This window comes from Oncorhynchus masou, chromosome 25 (genome assembly GCF_036934945.1).
Source record: "Oncorhynchus masou masou isolate Uvic2021 chromosome 25, UVic_Omas_1.1, whole genome shotgun sequence".
Classification (NCBI taxonomy): Eukaryota; Metazoa; Chordata; class Actinopteri; order Salmoniformes; family Salmonidae; genus Oncorhynchus; species Oncorhynchus masou.
Window position 1 is genome coordinate 41,071,157 of NC_088236.1, and position 14,861 is coordinate 41,086,017.

Consider the following 14,861-nt stretch of genomic DNA (forward strand, 5'->3'; position numbering starts at 1 on the left):
GACATCTATGAACCACTGCAAATGCACCACCTAGGACAGTTGGCTTTGACATTTGTTTCTACCAACACTGGAATCCCAGGGTTTTTACCCTTCGCCGTCATTTTCTTTTTTACATAGGTGTGCAACATTAGGAATATTATAGTTGTATAAAACGACCAAAATTGAAAGATTAAATGTATAAAAAAAGCAACAAATTGTGTGTCGGAACAATGTCTAGCTTTTGGAGGCGCTCCAAGATGCTTATCTTGAAGCCATAATACAACATATTTCCATGAAAATAGTGATTGCGTTCTACACTTTTCAGTATTGTGGGACTAAGCAGCTTTAGTGTATGAGTCATGCTACAGAAGTGGTGCAAATTGGGGGTTGGAAGAAAAACTATTCCAACATACAATATATACCTGAATTCCTTATCACCCCACTAAATTTGTCACTACCAAAACAGTGAGAAAGTTGCAATGAAGGGAGAACCATGCACAGTAGTAATTTTATTAACCTTCTATTACAGATACAGTAGCAGTCAAAAGTTTGGACACACCTACTCATTCAAGGGTTTTTATTTTTTGCTATTTTCTACATTGTAGAATAATAGTGAAGACAAACTATGGAATCATGTAGTAACCAAAATAGTGTAAAACGAATCAAAATGGATTTTATATTTGTGATTCTTCAAATTAGTCACCCTTTGCCTTGACAGCTTTGCACACTCTTGGCATTCTCTCAACCAGCTTCACGAGGTAGTCACCTGGAATGTCTTTCAATTAAAAGGTGTGCCTTGTTAAAAGTTCATTTGTAGAATTTCTTTCCTTCTTAATGTGTTTGAGCCAATCAGTTGTGCTGTGACAAGGGGTTGCATACAGAAGATATCACTATTTGGTGAAATACCAAATAGCTATTAAGGCGATAACAACTCATATAAGCAAAGAGAAACAACAGTCCATCATTACTTGAAGACATGAACATCAGTCAATCTAGAAAATGTCAAGAACCTTTAAATTTTCTTCAAGTGCAGTCACAAAAACCATCAAGCGTTATGATGAAACTGGCTCTCGAGGAATGCCACAAGAAAGGAAGAACCAGAGTTACCTCTGCTGCAGAGATAAGTTAGAGTTAACTGCAACTCAAGATTGCAGCCCAAATAAATGCTTCACAGAGTTCAAGTAACAGACATCTCAACATCAACTATTTAGTGGAGACTGGGTGAATCGGGCCATCATGGTCAAATTGCTTCAAAGAAACCACTACTAGAGGACACCAAAAATATGAGATTTGCTTGGGCCAAGAAACACAAGCAATGGACAGTAGACTGGTGGAAATCTGTCCTTTGGTCCAAAATTTACATTTTTGGTTCCAACCTCCGTGTCTCTGTGAGTAGGTGAACGGTTGATCTCTGCATGTGTGGTTCCCACCTTGAAGAATGTAGGAGGAGGTGTGATGGTGTGGGGTGCTTTGCTGGTGACACTGTTAGTGATTTATTTAGAATTCAAGGCACACTTAACCAGCATGGCTACCACAGCATTCTGCAGCAATATGCCATCCCATTTGCACCTAGTGGGACTATCCTTTGACTCAAAACACACACCTCCAGGCTGTGTAAGGGCTATTTGACCGAGGAGAGTGATGGAGGGCTGCATCAGATGACCTGACCTCCACAATCACCCAACCTCAACCCAAGTGAGATGGTTTGGCATGAGTTGGTTCGCAGAGTAAAGGAAAAGCAGCCAACAAGTGATCAGCATATGTGGGAACTCCTTCAAGACTGTTGGAAATGCATTCCTCATGAAGCTGGTTGAGAGAATTCCAAGAGTGTTTATTCCAATATTTATGTAACTAGGCAAGCCAGTTAAGAATAAATTCTTATTTACAATGACAGCCTACCTCGGCCAAACCCAGACGATGCTAGGCCAATTGTGCACCGCCCTATGAGACACCCTGTCACGTTGGTATGAAGAGATTCTGGAGACAGGCGCAGGAACGCATAATAGTTTTTTTATTAAGCCCAAATTACGGCGTCCCGTGTAAAGGCACAGGGACAAAGACCAAACAAACACGTAACGAAACACAAGGTAGAAACCCAAAACAAAAGAGCGAGGAGTACCTTGAATAAATAACACGTGCACAATGATTAACACACAGGACGAGACCTGTATTCATCTGCGCAATCCACATGGGCACAAAAGCCCAAACCACACAGCACAGGTATTCACACGCACCAATGGATGGAAATCAAAGGGCACACTTATACAAGTACTAATCAGTGGGAATAGGGGACAGGTGTGCGTAATGAAAGTTCCGGAGGGATCCGTGACACTCCCAATCACGGCTGGATGTGATACAGCCTGGGATCGAACCGGGGACTGTGTCACTATTTCATAGTTTTGATGTCTTCACTATTAATTTACAATGTAGAAAATAGTAAAAATAAAGAAAAACCTTTGAATGATTAGGTGTGTCCAAACTTTTGACTGATACTGTAGATTTTATAAATGCTATTTGCATACCATTTAACTAGATTTTTTAAACTGAATTTATAGAAATATAATCTCTATTGTTCTCTGTTGACTGTATGAATCTGAAACATGTTAATTGATTGAATTACTTATACATCCAATTAATGATGTTGTTAGATGTTTCAATTATTACTTGGGTCCAATGGGTAGGGATTGCGATGGGTTGAGAGTGATCAGCCAATCATCAGAGAGCATTGCCTTCTTCAAATTGGGTTGCCTATGGTTTGTAAACCAAAGACTAAGGTAATATCCAGGCCAATAACAATATTTATACCAGGACATTCGTCCCAAGATCCAGACCCAGTGAGATAAGACTTTATTTTTGTTATGTCTCAAGACCAAGACCACTAAATCAAGAGTCCATAGGCCCTTTCTTCAATTGTAAGAAACTCAAATAGAGTAAATTTGAGTACAGTAGGGCACATTATAGACATCTATGTTTTGGCCAAATAGATTTGGGAGCCCCCCTGTTGGCTATTCATTTCAATACTCTACACTTTTTCCTGAAGTGTACACTTGTTCCCTACCCACATGGTGGTCTTCTGTAGCTCAGTTGGTAGAGCACGTCACATGCAACTTTAGAAGGGATTTATCCTCAATGGCGCTGCCCATGCTGTCACAAACGCCATACTGCCAGAGATACAAATATATCTCTAATGGTGTCAATTGTCTCAGTTGTGACCATTTCAGTTTCTACAATTTTGACTTATTTTTTATTTAAAAGAATCCCCATAGTTAGCTATCTTCCATTTGGACGGATGTACATCCTAGCAAACATATATTTTAGTCACAAAGGCGTACTTCTTATACTTCTTGATACAAAGGTAACACTGTAAAAAAAATACATGAAGATTTACCAACTTGCTCACTGATTTTCTCCTAAAGGTTTGCAGGACAGACGACTCACCATGTGGGGTACAGTCTCGCAGGGGTGTGACTTAAGGCACATTTATTCTAAGGTCTTCTAACATGTGTGTTTCAGTAGTGACATCAAAAGTTGGGACAGCCTTTCTGAGAAAGCTGTTTAAAAAGAAACCAAACTACTTATTAGATCAGTGTATTTCAATGTAACAATACAACTCAAATCATGAATTGCTTTATTTTCTATGAAGCTCAGGAGTCAGGGTTCGGGACAGCCACCGCTCACTATAAACAATTACTTTTTCCTATATTGTGTACTATATTACTTTGTACAATATGTTTTATTGCCTTGGATTGAATAAGAACATATCATGATGTAAATAAATGTCCTAAGTTTGGAGACTCAAGCGTTTTTTAAATTGTTTTTGCGGGAATGGGACTGTAATTTGCTAAACTTTTGTAGAATCACCTGCAAGTGTGTATTCAGCCCTGTGTGTGTTATTATTCGTATGGTTAATTATTATGAATAATAGCTACTTTCAATTATGTGAGCATAGAGGGAGATAGAATGACATACAAAATCAATGTAACATTTCATCTGCAGTATTTAATAGGACTCTCAGAGTGCGTGAGGGGTACCTGGGTGCTGCTGCTGGAGTCACTCTGCAGGCGAGCCAGGCTCTGTCTGTCTGAGCTGCAGCTCCGGGAGGACTGGCATGGTTAGTACCAGAGAACCAACAGGGGAGAAAACAGGTCAATAAAAACCTGGCACAACACAACATTCTAATGTGGACAAGTGATTCTGTAGGCCTGCATGCAATGATACGTAACTGTCATAAAGGCTGTGTATTATTGGTGACCCAAGTGAACACTTCACTATATGCTTTGTACTTTGAGGCGTTGGAGATCGAACATCTTGGTCAAAACAACATATTGGACCACCGGGTATCATGTGTGCCACAAGGCTATGTGTGCGTGTGGACAGGCGCGTGCGCGCCACCTCATTGCTGATGCTGGAGTCATGGTGCAGCATTCTCTGGACAGGGTTGGGATTATCCACGCTGGCCGAGACAGACAAGCACTTAGCCAGCGCCGCTGCATGCTGCTCCTTCTCCCGCTGCCGCACGATGGCCTCGCAGCCCAGCCACTCGCTCATGGTCTGCTCGTAGCACGCCCGCACCTGCTCATCCACCTGCAGTGTCACAGGGCAAGAGTCAGGGGTTGGAGGTCAAGGGGTTTTGGTGGTGACATCTAAAATGACAAGGATGACACCTACCTCTTTCCTGTCAGACTCAGACATGCCAAACTGGTAGTGGCCCAGGAGGAAGGGCCACACCTCCTTACGCAGCGAAGGATCAACACCGCCGAAGTACACCAGGCGCAGCAGCTCCTGCTCGTTATAGGCCTGGAGAGCAGAGAGGGACAGACCTCAGTGAATGAGATATAGAAAGGCCTCTGTACAGACTTGGGTTCAAATACCAGTAGTAGTCGTTTTCTTTAAGTTACTAGTTTTGTGAGTTTGATCGAGCCTGTCTAGAGTGCGGGTTTCACTTTTAGGACTATTCCATTGGTTCTACTGTGCCAGGTGAGACCAGGTCGGAATATACTGTACAGTACACACAACGACGTACCCACACATGAATAGACTAACGTTTACATATACTGTACACTGACATAAAACAATTCACAAGAGCACGTTGTCTACAAAAAAAAAAGCAGGCCAGTGGCTTATCTAGAGTAGATCAATTATTCTGCAGAATGGTTGTGTACCACTGGATGTCAGTGGGGGTCCTAATTCACTGTTGAATAATGTATAATACATAATAAAAAAATATTTAACTAGGCAAATCGGTTAAGAACAAATTCTTACTTACAATGACGGCCTACCCTGGCCAAACCCGAACGACGCTGGGCCAATTGTGTGCCCCCCTATGGGATTCCCAATCACGGCCGGTTGTGATACAGCCTGGAATCGAACCAGGGTGTCTGTAGTGACGCCTCAAGCACTGAGATGCAGTGCCTTAGACCGCTGTGCGGGAGCCCATAATCTAGCCCTTTTAGCTAAATGTCCAGATTGAATACAGACAGTAGGACTGTACAAACACAGGATTGGACACACATGGATGAACCAGATAGATTATTAGCCACCTGAATCCCACCCATTGGTTGATTAGTCAACTGAATCCCTCTCATTGGTTGATTAGTCAACTGAATCCCTCTCATTGGTTGATTAGTCAACTGAATCCCACCCATTGGTTGATTAGTCAACTGAATCCCTCTCATTGGTTGATTAGTCAACTGAATCCCTCTCATTGGTTGATTAGTCAACTGAATCCCACCCATTGGTTGATTAGTCAACTGAATCCCACCCATTGGTTGATTAGTCAACTGAATCCCACCCATTGGTTGATTAGTCAACTGAATCCCACCCATTGGTTGATTAGTCAACTGAATCCCACCCATTGGTTGATTAGTCAACTGAATCCCACCCATGCAAATGTCTGCTGTTGATCTTAATGGCAAGCCACCCTTGCATACGTTTGGTTGTGTGAGTAAGAATGTGGTGAGTGATTTGATGATTAATGGGTGAATATAGATGAGTGTGTGTATGTGTACGTGCGTGTGCATCTCGTCGCCAGGGGGTTTGGGCTGGTTGGTACTGTACAGTGTGTATCTCTGATGATGTTAGCAAAGCTGCTAATCATGCGATGGTGATACTTACAGTGCAGTCCTGAAGGAACCTCTGCCACACCTCAGCGGTGAGGCCCGTGAAGGCATCGCAGGGCACATCGGGTGCCACGATAGTGTGGTTGACCAGGGCCGAGAGGTGTGTACGTACAGTGGACAGTTGACGACAATAAGCTAGCCCTGAAATATAAAAACATAACCGCTTTCAAATGATCCTCCTTTCTGAGATAAAGTATTTAATAAGGCGTTCAAACATCCGACACCTAATTATTAGTTGGACACTAGGCTAATTGATGAACTATTTGAAATTAAAATACATTGCAACGCGTAGCAAATCATCTAGGGGTAGAAAAGATAGAAGAGTTGTGTTCACAATCACATACAGCCGTAGAATGCCCGGGAGATTATCTGATACTTCATTTGGTCACACAGCAGCTTCAAAGGGGCTCTGTAGAGGGAAACAGCATATAAATCAAAGTGTCCTCCATAATGCCTTCTCTTCGATCTTCAGCCTTTACCGATCCTACTGACCTGAGAAGGATACGAGCACCACAGACCCGGGTTCAAATACTAGTTTAGGTCAGTGGAATCGCTAAATGCCAGGGATGATGTCTGGGTAACCACCAGTGTGTGTCCGTCTCTGACCTTTCATGGTTGCAACCGTTGGGGGGTCCTCCATCTGAGAAGCTGCCCTGGGTACAGGATGAGTAGGAGGACTTCCTGGGGATGGGCTGCCAGATGTTGGCCCCCTGGTCCAACAGCTCTGGAGCCACTGCATCACAGAACAACGCACACAAGCATCATGGTTAGCGCACAGTATGAGGTTGAAAACATATCAGCCCCACGTCAAGTACATAAATCAAATACTTGAAAGTATCTGAGGTGTACCTGATTTAGCTTGGAGTTGCCATTGTACTGGGCAAACTATATCAAGCAAAGCTCAAGTATTTGTGAGTATATGACTTATATGTACAGGAAACTGACAAAATAAAGGAAATGTAATGAATGCAGGTGCTTCCACACAGGTGTGGTTCCTGAGTTAATTAAGCAATTAAAACGTTCCATCATGCTTAGGGTCATATATAAAAATGCCCAGTTGCCCATTATTTTGACTACCATGGCTAGAAGAGATCTCAGTAGCTAGGTTTCCATCCACTTGGCGATAGTTTCATGCGAATATTCAAAAAAATCTGCAAAAAGAAAATCTGCATGTTTTCCCACCAGTGTTGTGTTTCCACCAAACTGACTTGTTGCGGATAAAAATCAGTGCGTGATGACATAAGCAAAAAAAGGTACATTTTGTGTGCACTAAGTTTTCACGTACCGAATGAAAATCAAAAGTTCAATGTGTTTCCACTGCATTTTCAACTCTAACGATAGTTTTGTCACAAACTGTTGCGTTAAATAGCAAATGTGACCACTCTGGTCTTGACACGTACGCTCTAGCCTACAGTTCACAGATACAGTGCAGGTAGGCTGTGTGAGTTGGCTAGTCTACATGATGAGATTATTCATATTTTTAGTGGTCAAAACGGGGGACAAGCATAAATCATCATGTCACCAGAATAAGACTCTCGATATTTACTAGAAAGGAGCATCAAACTCATCACCTTGCTCTTTCACCAACCTGTGAAGTTCATCATCATTTATTTAATCTGTAGCCAAATAAACTGCATGGTTTATTGAGTCGTAGTGGGATGACCACATATCATCGCGTGACTCCAAGTTCACTTTGATATGATGGTTATTATATCAATATTTGTGCATAAAAGCCTTTCCATCGCAGTTTCTCGCATAATACAGTTGAAGACGGAAGTTTACAACACTTAGGTTGGAGTCATTAAAACTTGTTTTTCAACCACTACACATATTTATTGTTAACAAACTACAGTTTTGGCAAGTCGGTTAGAACATCTACTTTGTACATGACACAAGTCATTTTTCCAACAATTATTTCACTTATAGTTCACTGTATCACAATTCCAGTGGGTCAGAAGTTTACATACACTAAGTTGACTGTGCCTTTAAACAGCTTGGAAAATTCCAGAAAATTATGTCATGGCTTTATGAGCTTCTGATAGGCTAATTGACATGATTTGAGTCAATTGGAGGTGTACCTGTGGATGTATTTCAAGGCCTAACTTCAAACTCAGTGCCTCTTTGCTTGACATCATCGGAAAATCAAAAGAAATCAGCCAAGACCTCAGACTTTTTTTGTAGACCTCCACAAGTCTGGTTCATCCTTGGGAGCAATTTCCAAATGCCTGAAGGTACCACGTTCATCTGTACAAACAATAGTACGCAAGTATAAACACCATGGGACCAGGCAGCCGTCATACCGCTCAGAAAGGAGACACGTTCTGTCTCCTAGAGATGAACGTACTTTGGTACGAAAAGTGCAAATCAATCCCAGAACAACAGCAAAGGAAGGAAGCAAGGAAGAAGCCACTGCTCCGAAACTGCCATAAAAAAAGCCAAACTACGGTTTGCAACTGCACATGCGGGCAAAGATTGTACTTTTTGGAGAAATGTCCTCTGGTCTGATGAAACAAAAATAGAACAGTTTAGCCATAATGACCATCGTTATGTTTGGAGGAAAAAGGGGGAGGCTTGCAAGCCGAAGAACACCATCCCAACCGTGAAGCAAGAGGGTGGCAGCATCATGTTGTGGGGGTGCTTTGCTGCGGGAGAGACTGGTGCACTTCACAAAATAGATGGCATCATGAAGAGGGACAATTATGTGGATATATTGAAGCAACACCTCAAGGCATCAGTCAGGAAGTTAAAGCTTGTTCGCAAATGGGTCTTCCAAATGGACAATGACCCCAAGCATACTTCCAAAATTATGACTTGAGGACAACAAAGTCAAGTTATTGGAGTGGCCATCACAAAGCCCTGACCTCAATCCATAGAACATTTGTGTGCAGAATTGAAAAAGCGTGTGCGAGCAAAGAGGCCTACAAACCTGACTCAGTTACAGCTCTGTCAGGAGGAATGGGCTAAAATTCCCCCAACTGATTGTGGGAAGTTTGTGGAAGGCTACCTGAAACGATTGACCCAAGTTTAAATTCTTTAAGGCAATGCTACCAAATACTAATTGAGTGTATGTAAACTTCTGACCCACTCTGAATGTGATGAAAGAAATAAAAGCTGAACTAAATCATTCTCTCTACTATTATTCTGACATTTCACATTCTTAAAATAAAGTGGTGATCCTAACTGACCTAAAATAGGGAATTTTTACTATTGTGAAACTGAGTTTAAATGTATTTGGCTAAGGTGTATGTAAACTTCCGGGTGTATGTAAACTTCCAACTGTACATTTTACAGACACAAAAAGATCCCACCATGTCAAGCAAAAAAAATCTGTTGCATTTATAAATTTGCACCGAAACATCCTGTTTCCATCATAGCTGTTGGGATTTTGTTTTAAAAAGGTATATCTTAACTTGCATAAAAACTGTGGATGGAAACGTGGTTAGTGACTTTAAGAGGGGTCTCAAAGGAGCATAAACAGTGTGTGAGGTTTAAAGGGTGTGTGAGGTTTAAAGGGTGTGTGACGTTTAAAAGGTGTGTGAGTGTGTCTCAGTCACCAGATTGCAACCCAATTGAACACTTCTAGGAGATTCTGAAGCGCCGCCTGAGACAGCATTTTCCATCAACAAAACACCAAATCATGGAATTTCTCATGGAAGAATAGGATCGCATCCCTCCAATAGAATTCCAAACACTTGTAGAATCTATGCCAGGCGCATTGATGCTGTTGTGGCAGCACATGGTGGCCCAATGCCCTAATAAGATACTTTATGTTGGTGTTTCCTTTATTTTGGCAGATACCCGTATTTGACCCTGGTCAAACTCTGACCTATACTGTAACTGCACAGCCTCAAACTCTCAGACACAGTCACATTGCACCATCATGATTTGGACACCTCTGGAGATGATTCTCAAGACACGATCACAGCTGAATTAGACAGATTGGGTATGATACTGGACATGATCCTTCATTAGATTAGAGGATAGGTTAATAGCTGCCATAGAGGTTAGGTGGTATTGGAGAACAAATCAAGCACATCACCAAGGACATTTGGGGAATCAAAACATGTCAATCTGTGGAGGGTGTACAACTGTCTGTTGGCATCGTAATGACGAAACATTCTTAATGGGCTTTCTTTATTCTGTTAGCCCACACATACTAAAGTTCTTCACGCAAATGTTTCATAGACGTCAAGACATGCATTTCTGAGTTGTGTGTGCATCTGAACTTAGGAATCAGCCTTTAACATGTCAATTTCAACATTTGCTCTTTTGCTACTACTCTAAACAACTATGCACCTCGACATAACGTTTTGATTTTTCGATTGGAATACCCGTGGTCAGCCACCTGTTGTCCAAGAGGGACTGAGGTTAAGGAAAGGGGACAGAGAGTGCATGATTAGGGGACTCATTTGTAAGGTTTGCAGGGAGGAGACAGAGTGCGAGGCGGTGATTGAAGCAAAAGAAGTGGACAGACACACAGATGGAGGAGCTGAGGTGTGGCAACATTACAGCTGTTCCCTGTGGTGGTTGAGGAGTGGTCTCTGGGATAGCACCTGGAGCGCTTAGGGACCACCAATATCCCTTTGGTCGGAGCCTGTCCTCTCAGATGGAGGGAGAAGGAGCGGGACAGGAGAGGAGCCCCCGGGGAAACACGGGGAGGGTGTGTTATAGTCACTGGAATGGACAATGAGGACAGTTGGATAAAAAATAAACAAAAAACATCACTCCGGGGCCACCTGAAGTTAACACTCGGATAATAGGTGTCATGGAGCAAATGAAAACCAGGATATTACCAGTGCTCTGGAGGAGGGGTCAAAGTCACTTACCAAACTCTGATTGGCTGTTGGGGAACAGGATGCGGAAGACATAGTCTGTGGCCTCATCCTCCTCCTTATCGGACACTGAGTCCGAGGAGCCCTGTGAACACTTGTTTCTCAGTTTAGGGAACACCTTCCCCTGTAATCAGAAATTAGGTGAATAGGACATACAACACATGCCAACAAAAACATTGTTAGAAGGTGGTAAACTGTAGCTTTCACTGTAACTTTCACCAAACAGGAGGACTGCCTATACAAGCCATATTTAATAAGGTCTGTCTTAAAGCAGCCATGTGTGGTTAGTTTTTATCATTTATTTTGCTCAGTAGACATGATGTAGTCTTTACAGTCTAACACATACAGTGCTTAGTGAAAGTCTACAAACTCCCTTCCCAATTGTCAAAAAAGGCATTCAATTAGATTTTTCCCCCTACAGATTTACACAACCTACTCCACATTTTCAAAGTAAAAGAAAAAGTATAGAACACTTTCTAAATTTAAAAAAAAATTCACACTAAGAGTTAATACTTGGTGGAAGCAGCTTAGGCAGCAATTCAATTTTTTTTACAGATGCAATTCAATTTGAATAATATTCTACTCTGTACAACTCTTAAGGAAACATACTCTATATATACAAACGTATGTGAGTGAAGAGACAATTTCAGCCACACCCGTTAACACACTGCCATGGAATCATAAAGAAACATAAACAAACATTGGCAGTAGAATGCCCTTACTGAAGAACTCAATTACTTTTTTATTTTTAGGAGCTCAATGACTTTCAACGTGGCAATGTCATAGGATGCACCTTTCCAAAAAGTCAGTTCCTGAAAGTTCTGCCGTGCTAGAGCTTCCCCGGTCAACTGTAAGTGCTGTTATTGTGAAGTGGAAACATCTAGGAGAGACAACGGCTCAGCCGCAAAGTGGTAGGCCACAGAAACTCACAGAACGGCAGCATCACAACTGTTCAGGAACTTCATGAAATGGGTTTCCACGGCCGATCAGCAGCAAACAAACCGAAGATCACCATGCACAATGCCAAGTGACGGCTGGAGTGGTATGAAGCTCGCCGCCATTGGACTCTGGAGCAGTGGAAACGAGTTCTCTGGAGTGATGAATCACACTTCATCGTCTGGCAATTGATTCGGCGGATTCCAGGAGAACCTGCTCCAATGCATAGTGCCATCTGTAAAGTTTGGTGGAGGAGGAATAATGGTCTGGGCTGTTTTTCATGGTTTGGGCTAGGCCACTTAGTTCCAGTGAAGGGAAATCTTAACACTACGGGATACAATGACATTCTAGACGATTCTGTGCTTCCAACTTTGTGCCAACAGTTTGGGGAAGGCCCTTTCCTGTTTCAGCATGACAATGCCCCCCGTGCACAAAGCGAGGTCCGTACAGAAATTGTTTGTCAAGATCGGTGTGGAAAAGCTTGACTGGCCTGCACAGAGCCCTAACCTCAGCCCAATCAAACACCTTTGAGATGACTTGGAACGCCGACTGCGAGCCAGGCCTAATCACCCAACATCAGTGCCCGGCCTCACTAATGCTTGTAGCTGAATGGAAGCAAGTCCCTGCAGCAATGTTCCAACATCTAGTGGAAAGACTTTCCAGAAGAGTGGAGGCTGCTATGGCAGCAAAAAAGGGGACCAACTCCATATTAATGTCCATGATTTTGGAATGAGACATTCAACAAGCAGGTGTACACATACCTTTGGTCATGTCGTGTACAGTGAATTGGGAAAGTATTTAGACCCCTTTTTCCACACTTTGTTACGTTACAGCCTTATTCTAAAATGGATGAAACATATTTTTTTACTCCTCAATCTGCACACAATACTTCTAGAAATGTTTGCAAATTTATTAAAAATAAAAGTATTCAGACCTTTTCCTATGAGACTCAAAATTGAGCTCAGGTGCATCCAGTTTCCATTGATCATCCTTGAGATGTTTCTACAACTAGATTCCATTGTTTGGACATGATTTCAAAAGACACACACGTCTATATAAGGTCCCACAGTTGACAGTGCAAGTCAGAGCAAAAAACCAAGCCATGAGGTCGAAGGAATTGTCCGTAGAGCTCCGAGACAGGATTGTCTGCAGCATTCTTAAATGGAAACATTTGGAACCACCAAGACTCTTCCTAGAGCTGGCCGCCAGGCCAAACTGAGCAATCGGGGGAGAAGGGCCTTGGTCAGGGAGGTGACCAAGAAGCTAATGGTCACTCTGACAGAGCTCCAGAGAGTTCCTCTGTGGAGATGGTAGAACCTTCCAGAGGGGCAACCATCTCTGCAGAACCCCACCAAATCAGTCCTTTATGGTAGAGTGGCCAGATGGAAGCCACTCCAAGTGTCACATCTGGAGGAAACCTGGTACCATCCCTACAGTAAAGCATGGTGGTGGCAGCATCATGCTGTGGCGATGTTTTTCAGCAGCAGGGACTGGGAGACGAGTCAGGATCGAGGGAAAGTTGAACACAGCAAAGTACAGAGAGATCCTTGATGAAAACCTGCTCCAGAGTGCTCAGGACCTTGGGATGGGGCGGAGGTTCACCTTCCAAAAGGACAAAAGGACAATGATCCTAAGCACACAGCCTAGAAAAAGCAGTAGTGGTTTCAGGACAAGTCTCTGAATGTCCTTGAGTGGCTCAGCCAGAGCCCAGGCTTGAACCCGATCGAACATCTCTGGAGAGATCTGAAAATAGCTGTGCAGTGACGCTCCCCATCCAACCTGACAGAGTTGGAGAGGATCTGCAGAGAAGAATGGTAGAAACTACACAAATACAGGTGTGCCAAGCTTGTATCGTCATACCCAAGAAGACTCAAGGCTGTAATCGCTGCCAAAGTTGTTTCAACAAAGCACTGAGTAAAGGGTCTGAAGGCTGCTTTGTCATTATGGGGTATTGTGTGTAGATTGAGGGGGGAAAAACAATTTAATCAATTTTAGAATAAGGCTGTAACGTAACATGTGGAAGTCAATGGGTCTGAATACTTTCCAGATGCACTGTTTTTGTAAAAATTGCTCAATATCGGTAAATTCGGTTGGGAATCATTAATGGACAGCAATATTCAAAATTTGTCTTGGATTTTCAAGAAGATAAAATGTCAGGACTGAGACTGGAGCCCTCAGGAACACTCAACACCTCTTGGAAAGCCATTCTGGTTTCTTTGGCATAATTTGAGGGGGGAATTGTCCTGCTGAAAAATGTAATTATATCCCAGGGTTGTGTATTCAGGAGACTGGGGCAAGTTTTAATCTAGCTTTAAACCTGGGCTTTGCTCCTTTCACATTATTTTGATCCTGACAAACTCCCCAGCCCCTGCTGGTGACAAGCATACCCAAAACATGATGCTGCCCCCACAATACTTGAAAATATAAAAGGGATCAACAGCATTGCATTCACTTCACATTACTGGATTTTTTACAAGGTGAAAAGAAGGAAGCTTGTGTTAAAAATATATATTTAAAGTCATCCATTATGTTTGCAAAAGGGCCCTTAAGTAATACTGGAAGACATCATGGCAAATAAATGAACCTTTTGGCTTAAAATAAAAGCTGCAGGTTAAGGACAAATCCAATAAAACACATCACAGTGTATATTTTTAAGTATTGTGGTGGTAGCATCTTGTTATACAGTGGGGAGAACAAGTGATTAATTTGCATTTTATTGCATGACATAAGTATTTGATACATCAGAAAAGCAGAACTTAATATTTGGTACAGAAACCTTTGTTTGCAATTACAGAGATCATTCATTTCCTGTAGTTCTTGACCAGGTTTGCACACACTGCAGCAGGGATTTTGGCCCACTCCTCCATACAGACCTTCTCCAGATCCTTGTTGCTGTTGCTGGGCGATACGGACTTTCAGCTCCCTCCAAAAATTTTCTATTGGGTTCAGGTCTGGAGACTGGCTAGGCCACTCCAGGACCTTGAGATGCTTCTTA

The 14,861-nt window shown here is 42.5% G+C and overlaps 1 protein-coding gene across 1 annotated transcript in view; it reads right to left on the bottom strand.

Moving 5' to 3' along the window:
- LOC135514339 (small G protein signaling modulator 1-like) overlaps positions 1-14,861 on the bottom strand; it is an 87,508-nt gene that overhangs the window by 17,539 nt on the left and 55,108 nt on the right. The window contains exons 12-18 of the mRNA XM_064937759.1: positions 10,925-11,054; positions 6,705-6,831; positions 6,443-6,507; positions 6,094-6,239; positions 4,648-4,776; positions 4,372-4,563; positions 4,011-4,082 (exon numbers count right to left, since the gene is read on the bottom strand). Coding sequence (XP_064793831.1) covers positions 4,011-4,082; positions 4,372-4,563; positions 4,648-4,776; positions 6,094-6,239; positions 6,443-6,507; positions 6,705-6,831; positions 10,925-11,054 — 861 coding nt within the window. The remainder of the gene's footprint in view (positions 1-4,010; positions 4,083-4,371; positions 4,564-4,647; positions 4,777-6,093; positions 6,240-6,442; positions 6,508-6,704; positions 6,832-10,924; positions 11,055-14,861) is intronic.